The sequence below is a fragment of the Rhinatrema bivittatum genome, chromosome 8 (assembly GCF_901001135.1).
Source record: "Rhinatrema bivittatum chromosome 8, aRhiBiv1.1, whole genome shotgun sequence".
NCBI lineage: Eukaryota > Metazoa > Chordata > Amphibia > Gymnophiona > Rhinatrematidae > Rhinatrema > Rhinatrema bivittatum.
In genome coordinates, this window is record NC_042622.1 from 170,054,093 (window position 1) to 170,075,754 (window position 21,662).

Below are 21,662 nucleotides of genomic sequence, written 5' to 3' on the forward strand. Positions count from 1 at the left end.
AAGGAATGGGATACTCCGGAGCTGGGTTTGAAAGTCAGCAAGGCCATGGATAAACTTTATCCTTTACCGGAGGAGGCGCTGGAGCTCCTCAGACTTCCAAAGGTGGATTCGGCGGTGTCCGCTGTCACGAAGAGGTCTACCATCCCGGTCACGGGAGCTACGGCCCTCCGGGATATTCAAGACCGGAAGTTGGAGGTACAACTCAAAAAGATTATTGAGGTTTCCGCCCTGGGAGTGCGAGCCGCCATTTGCACAAACTTCGCCATGCGAGCTAGTCTGCGCTGGGCCCAGGTTCTGCAGGCTAATGCAGGTCTCTCTCCGGAGGAGGCTTCCCAAGCAGATAGGTTGGAAGCAGCTATTGCGTATGGGGCTGATGCGCTCCATGATCTTTTACGCACTTCAGCTAGGTCCATGGTTTCGGCAGTGTCGGCACGCCGTCTCCTTTGGCTGCGCAACTGGGCAGCGGATGGTTCGTCCAAGGCTCACCTCGGGGCGTTACCCTTTAAAGGGAAATTGCTGTTCGGAAAGGAGTTAGATGACTTGATGGTTTTGCTAGGTGAGAACCGAGCGTTTAAGCTGCCAGAGGATAGGGCCCGGGCGCGCTCTTCGTTTTCCAGCAGAGCTCGTTTCCGGGGACCCCGAAAGTCCAGGCCGCAAAGATCCACCGGGTCCTCTTATAGATCATCCTCTTCTCGAAACACTCACTGGCAGCAGTCCTTTCGAGGCAAACGCTTTGGCAGGCAAGGAGGGGCCCCTTCGGGTGCGGGGTCCAAGCCTTCGCAATGAAGTTCGGCCGGCCCATCCCTCCTTGCGTCCTCACCACGTTGCACCAAACGTGGGGGCGCGTCTATCCTTGTTCCTCGAGGTATGGGCCAGCATTACATCGGATCAGTGGGTCCTCAATGTGATAAGACACGGCTACGAGTTAGATTTTGCTCGCATTCCAGCGGACAAGTTCCTGATCTCGCCCTGCAAGGATCCCAAGAAGAAGGCGGCGGTGCTAGACACCATTCGAAAACTAGAAAGCTTGGGGGCCATCTCTCCGGTTCCGGTCGATCAGTACGGCAAGGGCCGTTATTCCATTTACTTCATAGTTCCCAAGAAAGACGGCACTTTCCGACCCATTCTGGATCTGAAAGGAGTCAACAGATGCCTTCGGGTCCCTCACTTCAAGATGGAGACCATTCGTTCGGTGATCGCGTCAGTGCGGCCAGGAGAATTCCTTGCGTCACTAGATCTCACAGAAGCATACCTTCATGTGGGCATCCAACCAGCGTTCCAGCGGTTCCTGCGGTTTTGCATTCTGGTAAGACACTTCCAGTTCCGGGCTCTTCCGTTCGGCCTGGCGACAGCGCCTCGGACATTCACGAAAGTGATGGTGGTGGTGGCGGCGCACTTACGTCGGGAAGGCCTCCTGGTTCACCCTTACCTCGACGATTGGCTGATTCGGGCGAAGTCAGAGAGCTTGTGTCGGCAGGCGGTAGCCAAGGTGCTTCAATTCTTGCAGTCCCTGGGCTGGGTGGTCAACTACAACAAGAGTCATCTGGAACCCACTCAGTCCTTGGAGTATCTAGGAGCCGTCTTCGACACAAAACGGGGCAGAGTGATTCTCTCTCAGGAACGGATATGCAAACTACAGTCTCAGGTGCGACGTCTTTTGTCTCAGCACCATCCGCGAGTCTGCGATTACCTGATGGTTCTCGGATCTATGGCCTCCACGCTGGCGTTAGTCCCTTGGGCATTTGCTCACCTGCGGCCGCTGCAGTCTTCATTGCTTTCCCGCTGGAAACCGATTTCAGAGGAATTTTATCTTCCACTGCCTCTCGACAGTCAGGCGCGCTCCAGCCTGAGCTGGTGGCTGGATTCCAAACATCTCTCCTGTGGAGTATCTCTTCTCCTTCCCAACTGGACAGTGGTGACCACGGATGCCAGTCTTTCCGGTTGGGGTGCAGTTTGACAAGGGAAATCGGTTCAAGGTCTGTGGTCAGAAGATCAGACCCGGTGGTCTATCAACCGCCTAGAGTCCAGGGCGGTCCGTCTGGCATTGCAAGCTTTTCTACCCCTCGTACGAGGAAAGGCGATCCGAGTATTGTCAGACAACGCTACCACCGTGGCTTACATCAATCGCCAGGGCGGGATGAAAAGCCCTCAAGTAGCGGAGGAAGCGCGTTCCTTGATGGCCTGGGCAGAGCGGCATCTCAGCGATCTCGCTGCGTCTCACATAGCAGGAGTCGACAATGTCCAGGCGGACTTCCTCAGCCGGCACCACCTGGATCCGGGAGAGTGGGAGCTGGCGGAAGAAGCGTTTCTTCTCATTTGCAGGACTTGGGGAACGCCCCACATGGACCTGATGGCCACGTGGAACAACTCAAAAGCTCCGAGATTTTTCAGTTGACGTCGAGAAAGAGGAGCAGAAGGGGTCGACGCGTTAGCTCTTCCCTGGCCAGCGGAGGTGCTACTGTATGTGTTCCCACCGTGGCCCATGTTCGGCAAAATCCTGCGGCGCATAGAATTGCACCCGTCCAACGTGATCATGGTGGCGCCGGAATGGCCGCGCCGTCCGTGGTTTGCGGATCTGATCCAATTGTCGGTGGCGCCGCCCCTTCGTCTACAGGGGTTTCCGGGGCTCCTTCGTCAGGGCCCCGTCTGTTTAGAGGATGCGGATCACTTCTGTCTCGCGGCATGGCTTTTGAGAGGAATCGATTGAAGCGCAAAGGTTACTCAGATGCGGTAGTTGCCACGTTGCTGAGATCCAGGAAGCAGTCTACATCTCTGGCTTATGTTAGAGTCTGGGTAGTTTTTGAAGAGTGGTGCGTAGAGCGGGGTCTGGATCCCACTTCCGCTACTATTCCTGATATTTTGGCTTTTCTCCAGGCTGGGCTGGCCAAAGGTTTAGCATGCAGTTCCCTACGGGTCCAAGTGGCGGCGCTTGGTTGTTTGCGTGGTAAAGTCCGGGGAGTCTCTCTGGCTCTCCACCCTGATATCTCCCGTTTTCTTAGGGGAGCGAAACACCTCCGTCCTCCTTTGCGGTTCCCTTGTCCGTCTTGGAACCTCAACTGGGTACTCTCGGCCTTATGCTCAGCTCCGTTTGAGCCTCTGAAGCGTTCTACGTTCAAAGATCTCACGTTGAAGACTGTATTCCTGATAGCGATTGCGTCGGCTCGTCGAGTTTCCGAGTTGCAGGCTTTGTCCTGTAGGGAGCCCTTCTTGCGCATTTCCGATTCGGGGGTTTCCTTGCGGACCGTTCCCTCTTTTCTGCCTAAGGTCGTATCGGCTTTTCATTTGAATCAATCAGTTGAACTTCCCGCCTTTGCGGTAGGGGAGTCTTCTGACCCAAATTCGAGGGACTTGAGAAAGCTAGATGTGCGGAGGTCTCTCCTTCGCTATCTAGAGGTCACCAATTCTTTTCGGTTGACGGATCATCTGTTTGTGTTGACGTCGGGTCCGAAGAAAGGTTCTGCTGCGTCCCGCACGACGATCGCCCGTTGGCTCAAGGAGGCCATTGGTTCCGCGTACATTTTGCGCGGTAAATCACCGCCGGTGGGTCTTCGTGCTCATTCAACGAGGTCTCATGCTGCGTCTTGGGCGGAATCTTCTCAGGTGTCGCCTCAAGAGATTTGCAGGGCGGCTACCTGGAAATCGTTGCATACTTTCATTAAACATTACCGGTTGGATGTTCAGGCTACTGATGCTGGGGGATTCGGAGAGAGAGTACTCCGAGCGGGACTCTCTGCTTCCCGCCCTCGGTAACTTAGCTCTGGTACATCCCAGGTGTCCTGGACTGATCCTGGTACGTACAGGGAAAGGAAAATTAGTTTCTTACCTGATAATTTTCGTTCCTGTAGTACCAAGGATCAGTCCAGGATCCCACCCGCAGTGCTGCGCTATAGTAATGGAGAGTCCGCTCATTGTTGTTTTTTAGTACGCTGACCCCTTGTTTTGTTCGCTCTCCCTGTTGGGGAGTTTGTTTTTTCCTGTAGGGGTGTTGGAGTTATTTCGTTTACTTAGCAAGTTTCTATGGTTAGCTATGTTGCCTTTTGGATTTTTCTACTTTGACATTACGTATGACTGAGGGGCTGTGACTGGCACAGGGGCATATATGGCTCCGCCCACAAGTTTTAGTCTGTCTCCATCTACTGGTGCGGAGTCACAACCCAGGTGTCCTGGACTGATCCTTGGTACTACAGGAACGAAAATTATCAGGTAAGAAACTAATTTTCCTTTTTTGTTTCTCCAGCAAGCTTCCAATTTTAATGTTACGCCTGGCCTCAGTATCTGTCTCTTGCACATTTTAGCAGTATCTGTTTCACATTTCATTGTGAATAATATTCTTTTGGTGCTTTCGACTGTAAATGTAAAGCTATACTGTCCTGGATGCCATCATGTACCTGTGATGCCAAGCACGGTGTGGCAGCCTGGGGTATTCGAGCTCCGAGCACACTGTGTATGAGTGAGAAAGAAAGGTGCAGATCTGGATTTCCTGAGCAAACCCTCACTTACTCTGGGCAAAGACTCAGCACGAAGGACTCTACCCCCATCTTACTGACCAATAGTGTCGGCCCAGGGCTATCGGGATACTCAGTACAAGCACAACCGCTGCATTAAATGGAGAGGTGACATCTTCCTTGCTCTTTATTTTTTTCAGTGCGAGTTTGCCGTGGTGCAGTACGGAGGAAAAATTCAGACAGAATTTAATCTGGAGGAAAGCCGAAACAGTCAACTTGCTTTACAGAAAGTTCAGGGCATAAAACAGCTTGGGGAAGTGACAAAAACAGCCTCTGCCATACACCATGTCCTGTGAGTTACAATGCTACTGATGCCGCATCCTGCAAATAACATTGCTGCTGTGATTAACAATCCCCACTATATACCTCCTCTTGTAAAAGAAACCCTGCCATTAATCTTCTCTTGTGAGAACCCCCTTCTATATACCACCTCCTGTGAGTAACAGTCACCGTTATTCCAGTACTGAGACCCTCACATACACAGCTCTGCCAATGCACCTCACTCCTGGTCTCCAGCACCCCCTGTTATTCCAGTACTGAGACCCACACACACATAGCTCTGTCATTGCACCTCACTCCTGGTCTCCAGCACCCCCTGTTATTCCAGTACTGAGACCCACACACACATAGCTCTGCCAATGCACCTCACTCCTGGTCTCCAGCACCCCCTGTTATTCCAGTACTGAGACACACACACACACAGCTCTGCCAATGCACCTCACTCCTGGTCTCCAGCACCCCCTGTTATTCCAATACTGAGACCCTCACGCACACAGCTCATGCACCTCACTCCTGCTCTGCAGCAATCGTTCCTCACCCCTCCCCAGCTATTCCAGTAAGGAGCTTATTCCTTTTTCCTTTGACGTTGCCTTGTTGTCGTATTACTACACCTCCATGAACCGAAACACCAGATTGTCAATGCTATGCAATTGTGGTGGGGAGGGACAGCCATACCTGAAATGTTCTCTTTCCCCAGGTTCAGTAGCCCTCCCCTGCACCCACCTTCACTCCCCTTCTCCATCCCCGCACTCTTCTTTCCTCCCCCCCCCCCCCCCCCCACATCTAACTTTGGTTTTTTTGTATAATTGTTTCTTGCTGTTAATGAAATGCTCTTTCTGCCACTGCATTCTCATTAGAACCGAGATCTTCAATGAAAAGCACGGACACAAGGAAGGAGCAATGAAAATCATTGTGGTCCTGACCGACGGCGAGATATTCAGGGACCCTATGTCTTTACCGGATGTGATCAACTCGCCAGCAATGGAAGACGTTGAGCGCTATGTGATAGGGGTATGCAGCGTAACCTTGTGTACGGGGGGACAGGAAGGATACAGACGCGCCACTATTGCACTCAGAGATTGAAGGTTGATGCACAAACGAGGATCTGGAGCATTTCAGCTTCTGCCGTTGTTAAGGCTCAGAGAACCTGCTAAGGGCAGAACGAGCAGAGAGCTGGGCCTTCTTCCCAAAGCTGTTGATGCTTGCAGTAGGGCAATCGTTTTGCAGCCAGAGGTTGATATACATAGCGCTGGTGGGCGGGTAAGATGACTGGGTGAAGTTACACGTGTATTTTATTAGGATATTCAGCAGGACTTATCCGGAAACATCTGCTACTGAATATACTCACATTACGTTACGACCTGGAGGCCACTTTTTCTGATCACACTTCCACTTGTAATTTTAGCTGGCCAGGATGCCATGTCTAAAGTTTATTCCCGCCTCAAAAATGCCTTCAGTTTCGCCTCATTCTATCCAGACGCATTTTGATGCAATACAGTGCGCTCAGCCGCACGCACAGTTTAACCCACAGTTGGACGCGGGTTGTGTAGGCACTACCTAATCCCCTTATGCAAATAGCTATTAGCCATTCACCCGCAATGCAAACAAAAAAAAGTTCATCTAAAAAAAGTGCATATTTTTACACTCAAAAATTAATGCCTGCCTAGAGCAGGTGTTAATTGCTGAGCACTCCCAAAAGTTGTACATAAAAGCAGAAAATTGAGGAACCTTCGTTCCCTGTAAATAGTTACCCAGTTACTGTTTGTTGATGTTTATTTCTTGTATGCAAAGTTTACTGTTCTATGTAATGGCAGTGCCAAAAGTTCTGTATAATGACACTGTCAAAAAGTTTTAGTTATCTGTAAACCGATACGATGTGCAAACGGCTATCGGTATATAAAAACCTATAAATAAATAAATAAATAAAAATACTGCTTTTCTGTACATCCTCCTATTAATATTGTTGCGATATTAAGTAGGAGGAACAAAATCTTTAAAAAAAGTTTTTAAAAAGTGCTGGCAGTCAGGTTCTGGAAATGGATGCTCAGTTAAGAAGCATCCGTTTCCTGAACCCTTGGCTGTGCGCCGATTAGGAAAACGGACATCGATAAATTCTGTGTCTGTTTTCTAAACCGGCGGACAGACAACCACTCGCGGGCTCCCGCTGCTAAGGAGGTGCTAGGGGTGTGCAAGTGACCCTAGCACCTCCTTGACAATGCAACCCATAATTTGAATATTGCATGGCTCCCCCAAGAGAGGTGCCTGGGGGCGCGCTAGGAAAGCGGGTGCTGAACACTCAGTGCCTGCTTTCAACGCAATTCTTTTGCATCGGCACCTTTGTGCGCATAGCGAGCTGTGTGCATGAAATTTATTCACTCGGCAGGGTGAGATATTAACATTTTTTTTTGTCCGGGCTAACTCCAAAGGTTAGCTGGACAAAGCCTTTAAATATCAACCTCACTCTCAGGCCGATACAGTAAAGTCCACGGGAGAGCGGGCAAACGCCCGCCCTCCTGTGCGCGTGATTCTGTATTTAAATGAGGCCCGGCAGTAAAAACTGGCAAAAGGAGGCGCTAGGGACACTAGCGCGTCTCTAGCGCCTCCTTTTAGACCGGAGCAGCGGCTGTCAGCGGGTTTGACGGCCGACGTTCAATTTTGCCGGTATCGGTTCTCGAGCTCGCTGACAGCCACGGGCTCGGAAACCGGACGCCGGCAAAATTGAGCATCCGGGTTTCAATCCGACAGCTGCCGGCCGACTTCATTTTTACTTTTGGAAAGTTTCGGGACCTCCGACTTAATTTCGCCATGATATTAAGTCGGAGGGTGCACAGAAAAGCAGTTTTTACTGCTTTTCTGTGCACTTTCCCGGTGCCCAAAGAAATTAGCACCTACCTTTGGGTAGGCGCTAATTTCTGAAAGCAAAATGTGTGGCTTGGCTGCACATTTTGCTTTGTGAATCGCGCAGGAATACCTAATAGTGCCATCAACATGCATTTGCATGCATTTGCATGTTGAGGGCGCTATTAGGTTCGGCGGATTGGACGCGCGTTTTCGGCCCCTTACTGAATAAGGGGTAAGGGAAAACGCGCGTCCAGTGGCGGGTTAACAGTGCGCTCCTTCGGAGCGCACTGTTAACCCGCCACTGTACTGTATCAGCCTGTCTGTCATGTAAAGAAGAGAGATACTGAGAAAGATTGATCAGATTGCAGCAATCGGGTCCTTAACCTTTAGTAATGACATTCTTGGACTACCTTAAGGAGTGTCCATACCCTGCTCAGGGAGGAGAGGTCACTGAAATGGTCAGCATCACTGACAGCGTCCTCTCCTCCAGTCAGCCAGCAGCTTTGTTTTCTCTGTATCTGTTTCAGAACCATCCCCCTTTATAAGATCCCATGCACAGAACGAGGGTGGCTCATTTAGTGCAGGGGTGGCCAACTCTGGTCCTCAATTAGGCAAACAGGTTGGATTTTAAGGATATCCACCATGACTATGCAAGAGAGATTTTTGCATGCACTGCCTCCATTGTATGCAAATCTATCTCGTGCATATTCATTGTGGATAACCTGAGAACCTGACCTGGCTGTGGCTCTCCAGCACCAGAGTTGGCCAACCCTGAGTCAGGGGGAGCTAAAGAGGATTCTGTTAAAATAAATCTTTATGACCTTAGTATGGGAGTCTGGATTGGACAAATTTCTGTAGGATTACCAATAATTCTGTTCCAATCCACCATTGCATTCTGGGAGATGTAGTCTTGTTTTTCTTACGAAAATCAAAACCAGAAGTGCGTTACTCCCTAGTGGCTCTGCACTGAAAGCCTTGCTGGTTGGGAAGTGGAGCTGCTGCTGGTTCGATTCTTGCTTTGGCAGGTTGGAAAGGAGGGTGAAAGTCAGTACTAGTCAAAACCAGAAGTGCATGCATGCAGTGGGGGGAGAGGGAGAGTAAAACCAGGAATGGATTAACCTGTTCCTTAAATAAGAGATGGAATTGTTGCTAAATTCAGCTAGTGACTGATTTTTACTCTGGGACCTGGCTCTTCTTTCAAGGTTAGTGATACCTTTAACAAGACAAAGGCCAAGCAGGAGCTAGAGCTCATCGCGTCAGATCCTGATGATAAACACTTATTTCGAGTGACCAACTATTCGGCCCTGGATGGGCTTCTCTCCATGCTGCAGCAGAAGATCATTCGGGTGGAAGGTGAGCTGTGGGTCGTCCTTTGCTTCCTCCTATTTCTTGTAATCACACATGAATTCTGCTTCCATGGATCCCAGGTCAGGCCTTGAGATTTTATTGTGTTCTTTAGCATGGGGGTGCAGGGAAGACAGCAAGCTAACTCCAGATTATATTATGTCACGGCCACTCAATCACAGGGAGACATGCAGTATATTTCCCTGTACATACCCGGATCAGTCCAGATTCCTGGGTTTATTCATCCCTGCCAGCAGATGGAGACAGAGAAAGTTAAACTGACGCTGCTTCTAATCCCTGGTGCCACTTGCAGTTCCTCAGTATTTCTTTGTCTCCTGCAGACAGTGCCTGGTGCATAAACCTGCAGTTTCTTTATCTTGCCCAGTATTTTTTTTCCTACCTGTTTTTCCTGTGAGCCTTCATCCCAGGGGTCGGGGTCCTAGTGAGGGATCCCTACCCTGTTTGGTTGAAGTGGACGGGATGGGGGTCAGTGATCCTTTTGTACGCTCGCTCCAGTGTTGGCCATGGGGTGCAAATCTGGTGGTCCAGATCCCTCCCCTTCACGAGGCCATTTCGGTGGCTTTCCATTGGCTCAGTTTGCTGCCCTCTCATTTTGGCCTCTCCCTCTCCTTTTTCTTAATTTCTTGCTGTATTATGCTGGAGAGCTCTCTTCAGTTTTAGGAGCAGGAGCCCTTTGTGAGGCCAATTAAAGTTGTTTTTTGAAAAAAAAAAAAAGCAGTAACAGTGAGAGACAGGAGCAGCATGAGCGGTAAAGATGGCTCTCTGCCTTCCTTCCCTCCGATCGGGTGTTTGCGTGGGGTGGTCTTCTGGGTTTCCTCTCGGGGTTCATTGGTGGCTGTCTTTCCTGCGTACCGATGGTGAGGGGGTCGGCCTGCCGCGCGTGTGGAGCGACTCCCGTGCGACTGAATCGCCGCGGACTTTGTGCGGCCTGCATCTTAGGGTGGGGGGAGGGGGAGAGACCGTCCGAGCTCCCGGTGCCCGCGAAAAGGAGGAAGGACGCAGCCGGTGCGGCCGTCCAGAGATCTGCATGTCTAGACAGCTCAGACCTTGTGCAGCCCTCGGGTCCCGTAACTGCAGGAACGGAGGCCATTTTGAATTCTCCACCAGGCATGATATCTCATCCATACAGCCAAAACGTATGTATCACATATACAGTCACAGGCAGACATGCTGTATATATCGCACACATACAGCCAGAACATATTACACACACAGTCACAGAGAGACATTTTGTATATATATCACATAGTAAATGATGCTAGGTAAAGACCAGTTGGACCCACCCTTCTGTCCAGTTCTCTTCTCCTCTGGTTCTCTTCACATTAGTAGATGAACATCTAAGTTCACATACTTAAACCAATGTCAACCCCCACATCCCTTCCCATGTCTTTTACCTGGCTTTTTGTTCTTGTTCCTATATCTCTCCTAAGCATGCTTAAATCCCATCTGGTAAGCTATTCCAGATCTGGTTGACTTTCCTTTTGATTCTTACACGACTCGAACTTAATCCAAATATATGTGCATGTGTCACATTTGCAGTATTGTGGAAATAGGTGCATGTATCACTCTCACAGTGGTAAGTGAAGAGAGCTGCATGTATCACAGTCACAGTGGTAAGTGGAGATAGCTGAATGTATCACTCTCACAGTGGTAAGTGGAGATAGCTGAATGTATCACTCTCACAATGGTAAGTGGTGACAGCTGCATGTATCACTCTCACAGTGGTACGTGGTGATAGCTACATGTATCACTCTCACTGTGGTAAATGGAGATAGCTGCATGTATCACTCTCACAGTGGTAAGTGGTGATAGCTGCATGTATCACTCTCACTGTGGTAAATGGAGACAGCTGCATGTATCACTCTCACAGTGGTAAGTGGTGACAGCTGCATGTATCACTCTCACAGTGGTAAGTGGTGATAGCTGCATGTATCACAGTCATAGTGGTAAGTGGTGACAGCTGCATGTATCACTCTCACAGTGGTAAGTGGTGACAGCTGCATGTATCACTCTCACAGTGGTAAGTGGTGATAGCTGCATGTATCACAGTCATAGTGGTAAGTGGTGATAGCTGCATGTATCACTCTCTCAGTGGTAAGTGGTGATAGCTGCATGTATCACAGTCATAGTGGTAAGTGGTGATAGCTGCATTTCCCTGTACGTACCAGGATCAGTCCAGGACACCTGGGTTGTGACTCCGCACCAGTAGATGGAGACAGACTAAAACTTGTGGGCGGAGCCATATATGCCCCTGTGCCAGTCACAGCCCCCCAGTCTTACTCTGTCTCCAGTAGATGGTGCAGGTCCAGTCACAGCCCTGCCTGACCTGATTTTGGTGGTTAGTCAGTTTTGGTTTTTAGGGGCTAATTTTGTTAGGCCTGACTGTTTTTGCGAGGTATTCGTGGCAAATTGGGTTTTGTTTTTAATTTTAGTCCCGGGTGCCCTGCCTCCCGGGGGGGTTGAGAGGTCCTGAGGGGACTACCCTACCCCGGTTGAGGCCGCTGCCAGGGTTGAGGACCCGGCTGAGCTAGTGGCAGCGTCAGGGGTGACACCGGGGAGCCCGGTTCACTCACCCCTGCAGGAAAAGGGCTCCAGAACCAAGGACAGCTGCAAGCTTTGTTAAAAAAAAAAAAAAAAAAAAGGGTTTTTGTTTCGTTGTGCGGCTCTCCGTTCCCTCGCGTCTTCGCTCCGTTTTGAGGGGGGGGCGCCGGTAGCAGGAGGGAGGTCGCCGATTTTGAATTCTTACTTTTACTTCACATTTCGCCGCGTTTCCCGCCCGTTTTTTCATCGCGCTCGCCGGCAGGCCACGAGGGTCGGCCTGCCGGGCCTGCGGCTCGGCTCGCACACGCTTTTCGTGGCAGGGCCTCTGCAGCTACGGTCGCACGGGCAGAGAGGGAGTGTCCGGAGCGCCTCGGGGGGCCCAGTCCAGAACCGCGCAATCGCCGCTGCGCGGGGGGGCTCGACTGTTCGGCCCCAAGATGTTTGTTTTTCTCCTGCACTGTGCGCGCGCGGCGGCCATTTTAGTTCCGGCCGCGAAATCGCTCGGTTCACAACAGGGGATACAGCCCTGCCCCCCGCGCTTTCCCCACAGCGGGATCCGGCGGGGGGGGGGGGGGGGGTCCCCACGGAGGGGCCTCGTTCCCCGTTGGCTCCCGCGGATGGTTCTTCAGATTTTTATCTGGTTTTTTTTTTTTTGCGCTTCTGTTGTGCAGGGTTTTTTAAATATAAGCATATTTAGCGCTGCCGGAGGGGCGTCGCGCGGGGGGGGGCCACCCGCAGGTCTGTTCCGAAGGCTAGAACACTATGGATGTTGCGTGGGGCTCTCGGGAGCCCTCGCGGGGGAAGCGTCCGCCGCGTGGCGTACCTCAGGAGTCTGAGACGGATTCTTCATCGGCAGTTGACTCAGAGTCTCCAGAGGAGTCCCTGATGGAGGCCGGGGAGGCGGCTGCGGACGGTCCTCGGCTGCGGACGGTCCTGCCCAGCCCAGTGCGGGCAAAGGAGCACTCGCCATAGAAGGGGATGACCCCCAGGTGGTACGACTATTTTCGCAGGGAGGAACTGTACCTACTAACTCCAGCAATGCTTCAGGAACTGGCAATGGAGGCTCAGCTGGGGGGGGCCCGTCGAGAGACAAACATGGATCTGCCATGAGGCAATCCTGGATCCGATGCTCTCCAAGGAAGAGGAGCATAGGTCTCTCGGGGCCGACAGTAGGATTTTCCTTTTCAATTTTCATCGACAGTTTTCCTGTTCAATGAATGGGATACGCCTTTAAGGTCGGTACGGCCATAGACAAGATTTACCCGCTACCGGAGGATGTGCTGGCACTCCTTCGCCGGCCCAAGGTGGATTCCGCAGTCTCTGCGGTGACGAAGAGGTCTGCCATTCCGGTTACGGGAGCCACGGCTCTCCGGGATATACAGGATAGGAAGCTGGACGTGTAACTCAAGAAGATTTTGAGGTGACTGCCCTGGGTGTGCGGGCTGCTTTCTGTACCAACTTCGCTATGTGAGCGAGTCTGCGCTGGGCCCATATTCTTCAGGCGAATGCAGGTCTGTCGGCGGAAGAGGCATCACAGGCAGATAGGTTGGAGGCAGCAATAGCGTATGGGGCAGATACTCTCCACGATTTGCTGCGTACGTCCGCTAGGTCCGGGGTGGCAGCTGTTTCGGCGCGTTGCCTGCTGTGGCTGCGCAACCTGGCTGCAGATGGTTCGTTCACAGCAGCTGCCCGAGGACAGATTCAGGGCGCGCTCCGTCTGCTCGCCCAGATCCCGGTTCCGAGGGCCCAGGAAGTCGCGTCATCACAGGTCTACCGGTTCTTCTTATAGGTCGGCTTCTTCCCGTAACCATCAATGGCAGCAGTCTTTTCGGGGTACACGCTCCGATAGACAGGGTGGAGCCCCGTCAGCGAGGGGGCCTGGATACCATCAGGCCAGGGGGTCCGCAACGTGATGAAGCACGGCTACGCATTAGATTTTGTTCGTTCCCCAGCACACTAATTCCTGGTCTCGCCGTGCAAGGCTCCCGAAGCGAAGGCAGCAGTGCTAATCACCATCCGGCACATGGAACATTTGGGAGCCATTTCCTCCGTTCCGATCAGTCCGCACGGCGAAGGACGTCACTCTATTTGCTTCATTGTTCCAAAGAACGACGGCACTTCAAGACCAATCCTGGATCTAACAGGGGTGAATAGATGCCTGCGGGTGCCTCACTTCCAAATGGAGACTATTCGGTCGGTGATCGCCTCGGTGCGTCCAGGAGGGTTCCTAGCCTCACTAGGTTCCACGGAGGCGTACCTTCACGTAGGCATTCCACCTTCTCTTCAGCGATGCCTAAGGATCAATTCACGGCTCTCCCGTTTGGGGCTCGCAACGGCGCCTCGTACTTTCACGAAGGTGATGGTCGTGGTGGTGGCGCAACTTCGCCGGGAGGATTTCTGGTTCATCCTTACCTGGACGATTGGTTGATTCGGGCGAAGTCCGAGGATCAGTGTCGACTGTCAGTGGCCAGGGGCCTACAACTCTTGCAGTCTCTAGGCTGGCTAGTCGAGTTCAACAAGAAGTCCATTGGTACCCACGCCGGTATCCACGCAGACCCTGCAATGCCTTTGAGCCGTATTCTTTGAAACGGGGCAGGGCGTTCCTATCGCAGGAAGGAAGGTGCAAACTACAGGCTCAAGTGAGGCGCTTGCTGTCGCTCCGGCTACCGCGGGTCGGCGATTACTTCATGGTCCTGGGTACTATGGCCTCCACTCTCGTGTTGGTCCACTGGCCGTTTGCTCATCTACGGCCATTGCGGGCGTCCTTACCATCCCGCTGGCAGCCGGTTTCGGAAGCATTCTACCGTCCATTTCCACTCGTAGGCCGGGCGAGATCCGGCCAGTCCTGGTGGCTCGATTCCAGTCTTTTGACCTCTCCAGGGTCACTCCTATTGCCCAACCGGACAGTGGTGCCCACGGATGCCAGTCTCTCCGGATGGGGAGCAGTCTGCCTAGGGACGTCAGTTCAAGGCCTACGGTCAGCGTCTCAAGCCCGATGGGCTACCAACCGACTGGAGACCAGAGCGGTCCGTCTGGCGCTGCAATCGTTCCTACCTCTGCTGAGGGGACGGGCAGTCTGTGTTTTGTCGGACGACGCAACCGCAGTGGCCTACATCACTCGCCAAGGAGGGACGAGAAGTCCACAGGTAGCAGACGAGGCGCGGCTCTTGATGGCTTGGTCGGAGCAAAATCTCACGTCCATTGCAGCTTCACATACATTGCAGCCTCTCACATCATCGGGGTCGACAACGTCCAGGCGGATTTTCTGCCGTCATCATCTGGATCCCGGGGCATGGGAACTGGCGGTTGAAGTTTCGCCTCATCTACAAGACGTGGAGTATTCCCCACATGGACTGGAGGGCCACAGGCCACGTGGACTGGTTGGCCACAGGCCATAATGCGAAGGCTCCACGATTCTTCAGTCGGCGCCGAGGAAGAGGAGCAGAAGGAGTCGACGCCTTGGTGCTTCCCTGACCGACGGATGTCCGGCTGTACGTCTTTCCTCTGTGGCCGATGTTCGGCACGATTATGCGCCGCATAGATTTGCACCCGTTCAACATGTTCAACGTGATCATGGGGGCTCCGGCATGGTCTCACCGTCCGTGGTTCGCGGACCTTGTTCAGTTTGTCGGTGGCGGCTCCCATGCGTCCCATCCGTCTCCAGGGATTCGCGGGGCTCCTCCGTCAGGGCCCCGTCTGTTGGGAGGATGAGAATCCCTTCTGTCTCGCGGCCTGGCGTTTTGAGAGGACTCGGCTAAACGGGGAAGGTTACTCTGCCGTGCTGGTGGCTATGCTGCTGAGGTTCCGGGCAGCAGTCTCCATCCTTGGCGTACGTCCGGGCCTGGGTAGTCTTTGCGGTAAGGTGCGTGTAGCGGGGTGTGGATTCCACTGCCGCTTCGGTATCTGATGTTCTGGCTTCTCCAGGCTGGTCTGGCCAAAGGCTTGGCATGCAGTTCCCGGGGGGTCCGCGCTTGGTTGCTTGCGGGTCCGGATGTTTTCCCGTTTTCTCTGGGGGGCTAAGCTTCTCCGTCCGCCATTGCGTTTTCCAATTCGGTTCTTTCCACCTGGTGCTCGGCACCGTTTGCACCCTTGAAGCGCACAACTCTTCCGGATCTCTCTTTGACGACGGTATTTTGGTGACGCTTGCCTCGGCGCGGCGCTTTTCTGAGTTGCAGGCTCTCTCCTGTAGAGTACCGTTTTGTGTCTTTCTGATTCGGGGGTATTCTTGTGTCCGATCCCTACCTTTCTCCTTCAGGTCGTTTCGTCTTTTCATCGGCATCAGTCAGTGGGGCTGCCCGCTTTGCGGACGGGAGCTCCTCTGATCCTCCAGCGAGGGACTTCAAGGGACTTGTGCGGAGTTCCCTTCCACGCTACCGATGACAGATCTTTTGTTTTCCTTTTCGGGTCCAAAGAAAGGGGCCGCGGCATCCCGCAAGACGATTGTCTGTTGGCAAACAAGGAACCATTGGTTCGGCATACCTTGTGCGGGAGGAAAACCTATTCCTGGGGGCCTCAGGGCTCACTCGACACGGTCTCAAGTGGCGTCTTGGGCGGAATTTTCACAGGTGTCGCCTCAAGCGATTTGCAGGGCTGCTACCTGGAAGTCGTTACATACCTTCATTACACATTGCCGATCGGATGTTCGGGCTACTGATTGCGGGGGTTTTGGAGAGAGGGTACTCCGAGCGGGACTCTCTGCTTCCCACCCTCGGTAATTTAGCTCTGGTACATCCCAGGTGTCCTGGACTGATCCTGGTACGTACAGGGAAAGGAAAATTAGTTTCTTACCTGATAATTTCGTTCCTGTAGTACCAAGGATCAGTCCAGGATCCCGCCCGCAGTGCTGCGCTGTTATAACGGAGAGTCCGCTCATTGTTGTCTTCAGTACACTGACCCCTTGTACTTCGCTCTCTTGGTTTGGAGAGTCTGGTTCCTGTGGGGTGTTGGAGTTATTTTCGTTTACCTGACGAGTTTGTATGGTTAGCTATGTTGTATTATGGCTTTTCTACTTTGACATTCGTATGACTGAGGGGCTGTGACTGGCACAGGGGCATATATGGCTCCGCCCACAAGTTTTAGTCTGTCTCCATCTACTGGTGCGGAGTCACAACCCAGGTGTCCTGGACTGATCCTTGGTACTACAGGAACGAAAATTATCAGGTAAGAAACTAATTTTCCTGTATCACTCTCACAGTGGTAAGTGGTGATAGCTGCATGTATCACAGTCATAGTGGTAAGTGGTGACAGCTGCATGTATCACTCTCACAGTGGTAAGTGGTGATAGCTGCATGTATCACTCTCACAGTGGTAAGTGGTGACAGCTGCATGTATCACAGTCACAGTGGTAAGTGGAGACAGATGTATGTATCACAGTCATAGTGGTAAGTGGTGATAGCTGTATGTATCACAGTCACAGTGGTAAGTGGAGACAGATGTATGTATCACAGTCACAGTGGTAAGTGGAGACAGCTGCATGTATCACAGTCACAGTGGTAAGTGGAGACAGATGTATGTATCACTCTCACAGTGGTAAGTGGTGACAGCTGTATGTATCACAGTCACAGTGGTAAGTGGAGACAGATGTATGTATCACAGTCATAGTGGTAAGTGGTGATAGCTGTATGTATCACAGTCACAGTGGTAAGTGGAGACAGATGCATGTATCACAGTCACAGTGGTAAGTGGTGATAGCTGTATGTATCACAGTCACAGTGGTAAGTGGAGACAGATGTATGTATCACTCTCACAGTGGTAAGTGGTGACAGCTGTATGTATCACAGTCACAGTGGTAAGTGGAGACAGATGTATGTATCACAGTCATAGTGGTAAGTGGTGACAGCTGTATGTATCACAGTCACAGTGGTAAGTGGAGACAGATGTATGTATCACAGTCACAGTGGTAAGTGGAGACAGATGTATGTATCACTCTCACAGTGGTAAGTGGTGACAGCTGTATGTATCACAGTCACAGTGGTAAGTGGTGATAACTGTATGTATCACTCTCACAGTGGTAAGTGGTGACAGCTGCATGTATCACAGTCACAGTGGTAAGTGGAGACAGATGTATGTATCACAGTCATAGTGGTAAGTGGTGATAGCTGTATTTCCCTGTACGTACCAGGATCAGTCCAGGACACCTGGGTTGTGACTCCGCACCAGTAGATGGAGACAGATTAAAACTTGTGGGCGGAGCCATATATAAGCCCCTGTGCCAGTCACAGCCCCTCAGTCTTACTCTGTCTCCAGTAGATGGTGCAGGTCCAGTCACAGCCCTTCCTGACCTGATTCTGGTGTTTGTCAGGTTTGGTTTTTTGAATTAGTTTTTTGTTAGGTCTATTTGTTCTGGGCTAAATTGGGTTTCCTTTTAATTCTTTCCCGGTTGCCCTGCCTCCCAGGGGAGTTGAGAGGTCCTGAGGGGACTACCCTCCCCCGGTCGAGGCCGCTGCCAGGGTTGAGGACCCGGCTGAGCTAGTGGCAGCGTCAGGGGTGACACCAGGGAGCCTGGTTCACTCACCCCTGCAGGAAAAAGAGCTTTCAGAACCAGGGACAGCGCTTTTTTCTGTAAAAAAAAAAAAAAAAAAAGTTTTACTTTTATTTTTTTGCGGCTCTCTGTTCCTTGGCGTTACCGTTCCGTTTCGGTCGGTGGGGGGCGTCGCCTGAAGGGGGGAGGTCGCCGAATTGCGCCGTTTTGATTAGTTTGAATTTTTTTCCTCTGAGGTGAATTTTCTGTTCGCGTCTCTGTTTTTCCCGCGTTCGCCGGCATGCCTCGCGGTTCGCAGTGCAGGGCCTGCGGCTCGGCGCGTGCGCGTCTCTCCCGGGACAGCCTTTGTTCGGCTTGTGTCCCGGGTGATGAGGGCACCTCAGCAGCACCTCGGAGAGCTCGGTCCCGGGTCGCGCGATCGCCGCCGCGAGGTGGGGGCCCCTCTGTCACTCCTCAGGAGCTGTTCCCGCTTAGCGCGGGAGTGGCAGCCATTTTGGCCACGGGCCAGGAAATTTCCAGAGAGACAGTGGGGGCTTCGTCTCTACCTCCAGCGCTTTCCCCGCAGCGTGACAAAGCGAGGGAGGTCCCCTCGGAGGGGATTCGGTCCCCGGGGGACTCGAGTAGCGATTCAGCGGGTTCCGGAGAATTTTCTGAGGACTTTGCGCTGTTACTGCGCAAGGTCCTCAGATATAAGCGCAGCAAGCGCATACGGGGGGATGTCTCGCGTACTGCTATCCGCAAGTCCCCGCCTCGGAAAAAGAAGGCCAGGAAGGGTGCGGAGATCGCCCAGAGTTTGTCCCGAGGGAAGCGGCTTCCCCGGGGGCTGCCGCAGGAATCGGATTCCGAGGATTCCCCCGGGACGGATACGGAGGCCTCCGAAGAGCCCCTGATGGGGGCCGGGACGGCAGCACCAGATGCAACGGCACAGCCTAGTGCAGGGAAAGGTGCACAGGCCTTAGACGGGGATGACCCCAAGGTGGTGCGGCTATTCCGCAGAGAGGAACTGTCACCTCTCATCCCAGCCATTCTCCAGGAGCTGGGGATTGAGGCTCCCCCAGTGGTGGTCCGCCAGGAGGCGAACATGGATCCCGTTTTGCTCGGCCTCACAGGGCCGGCGGTCGCCTTCCCTTTTCATTTCTCATCCACGGATATCCTCTTCAAGGAATGGGATACTCCGGAGCTGGGTTTGAAAGTCAGCAAAGCCATGGATAAGCTCTACCCTTTACCGGAGGAGGCGTTGGAACTCCTCAGATTCCCGAAGGTGGATGCGGCGGTCTCCGCTGTCACGAAGAGGTCTACCATCCCGGTCACGGGAGCAACAGCCCTCCGGGATATTCAGGACCGAAAGTTGGAGGTTCAACTCAAAAAGATTTTTGAGGTTTCCGCCCTAGGAGTACGAGCTGCCATTTGCACGAACTTTGCTATGCGTGCTAGTCTGCGCTGGGCCCAAGTATTGCAGGCTAATGCGGATCTCTCTCCGAAGGAGGCTTCCCAAGCAGATAGGTTGGAAGCGGCTATTGCATATGGGGCTGATGCGCTCCATGATCTTTTACGCACTTCAGCTAGGTCCATGGTAGCAGCGGTGTCGGCACGCCGTCTTCTTTGGCTACGCAACTGGGCGGCGGATGGTTCGTCCAAGGCTCACCTCGGGGCGTTACCCTTTAAAGGGAAATTGCTGTTCGGAAAGGAGTTAGATGACTTAATGGTTTCTCTAGGTGAGAACCGAGCGTTTAAGCTGCCAGAGGATAGGGCCCGGGCGCGCTCTTCTTTTTCCAGCAGAGCTCGTTTCCGGGGATCCCGAAAGTCCAGGCCACAAAGATCCACCGGGTCCTCTTATAGACCGTCCTCTTCTCGGAACACTCACTGGCAGCAGTCCTTTCGAGGCAAACGTTTTGGCAGGCAAGGAGGAGCCCCGTTGGGTGCGGGGTCCAAGCCTTCGCAATGAAGTTCGGCCGGCCCATCCCTCCTTGCGTCCTCAGCACGTTGTCCCAAACGTGGGGGCGCATCTATCCTTGTTCCTCGAGGAATGGGCCAGCATTACGTCGGATCAGTGGGTCCTCAATGTGATAAGACACGGTTACGAGTTAGATTTTGCTCGCATCCCAGTGGACAAATTCCTGGTCTCGCCCTGCAAAGATCCCAAGAAGAAAGCGGCGGTGCTAGATACCATTCGAAGACTAGAAAGCTTGGGGGCCATCTCTCCGGTTCCGGCCGATCAGTACGGCAAGGGCCGTTATTCCATTTACTTCATAGTTCCCAAGAAAGACGGCACTTTCCGACCCATTCTGGATCTCAAAGGAGTCAACAGATGCCTTCGGGTCCCTCACTTCAAGATGGAGACCATTCGTTCGGTGATTGCGTCAGTGCGGCCAGGAGAATTCCTTGCGTCACTAGATCTCACAGAAGCATACCTTCATGTGGGCATCCAACCAGCGTTCCAGCGGTTCCTACGGTTTTGCATTCTGGGAAGACACTTCCAGTTCCGGGCTCTTCCGTTCGGCCTGGCGACAGTGCCTCGGACATTCACGAAAGTGATGGTGGTGGTGGCGGCGCACTTACGTCGGGAAGGCCTCCTGGTTCACCCTTACCTCGACGATTGGCTGATTCGGGCGAAGTCAGAGAGCTTGTGTCGGCAGGCGGTAGCCAAGGTGCTTCAATTCTTGCAGTCCCTGGGCTGGGTGGTCAACTACAATAAGAGTCATCTGGAACCCACTCAGTCCTTGGAGTATCTAGGAGCCGTCTTCGACACAAAACGGGGCAGAGTGATTCTCTCTCAGGAACGGATATGCAAATTACAGTCTCAGGTGCGACGGCTTTTGTCTCAGCACCGTCCGCGAGTCTGCGATTACCTGACGGTTCTCGGATCTATGGCCTCCATGCTGGCGTTAGTCCCTTGGGCATTCGCTCACTTACGGCCGCTGCAGTTTTCATTGCTTTCCCGCTGGAAACCGATTTCAGAGGAATTTTATCTTCCACTGCATCTCGACAGTCAGGCGCGCTCCAGCCTGAGCTGGTGGCTGGACTCCAAACATCTCTCCTGTGGAGTATCTCTTCTCCTTCCCAACTGGACAGTGGTGACCACAGATGCCAGTCTTTCCGGTTGGGGTGCAGTCTGCCAAGGGAAATCGGTTCAAGGTCTGTGGTCAGAAGATCAGACCCGGTGGTCTATCAACCGCCTAGAGTCCAGGGCGGTCCGTCTGGCATTGCAAGCTTTTCTACCCCTCGTACGAGGAAAGGCGATCCGAGTATTGTCGGACAACGCTACCACCGTGGCTTACATCAATCGCCAGGGCGGGACGAAAAGCCCTCAAGTAGCGGAGGAAGCGCGTTCCTTGATGGCCTGGGCAGAGCGGCATCTCAGCGATCTCACTGCGTCTCACATAGCAGGAGTCGACAATGTCCAGGCGGACTTCCTCAGCCGGCACCACCTGGATCCGGGAGAGTGGGAGCTGGCGGAAGAAGCGTTTCTTCTCATTTGCAGGACTTGGGGAACGCCTCACATGGACCTGATGGCCACGTGGCACAACTCAAAAGCTCCGAGATTTTTCAGTCGTCGACAAGAAAGAGGAGCAGAAGGGGTCGACGCGTTAGCTCTTCCCTGGCCAGCGGAGGTGCTACTGTATGTGTTCCCACCGTGGCCCATGATCGGC

General features: G+C 52.9%; 1 protein-coding gene across 4 annotated transcripts in view; it reads left to right on the top strand.

Moving 5' to 3' along the window:
* ITGAE (integrin subunit alpha E) overlaps positions 1-21,662 on the top strand; it is a 151,868-nt gene that overhangs the window by 77,316 nt on the left and 52,890 nt on the right. For all 4 annotated transcript variants that reach the window (XM_029611310.1, XM_029611307.1, XM_029611309.1 and 1 more), the window contains 3 exons: positions 4,646-4,797; positions 5,642-5,795; positions 8,828-8,978. In XM_029611310.1, coding sequence (XP_029467170.1) covers positions 4,646-4,797; positions 5,642-5,795; positions 8,828-8,978 — 457 coding nt within the window. The remainder of the gene's footprint in view (positions 1-4,645; positions 4,798-5,641; positions 5,796-8,827; positions 8,979-21,662) is intronic.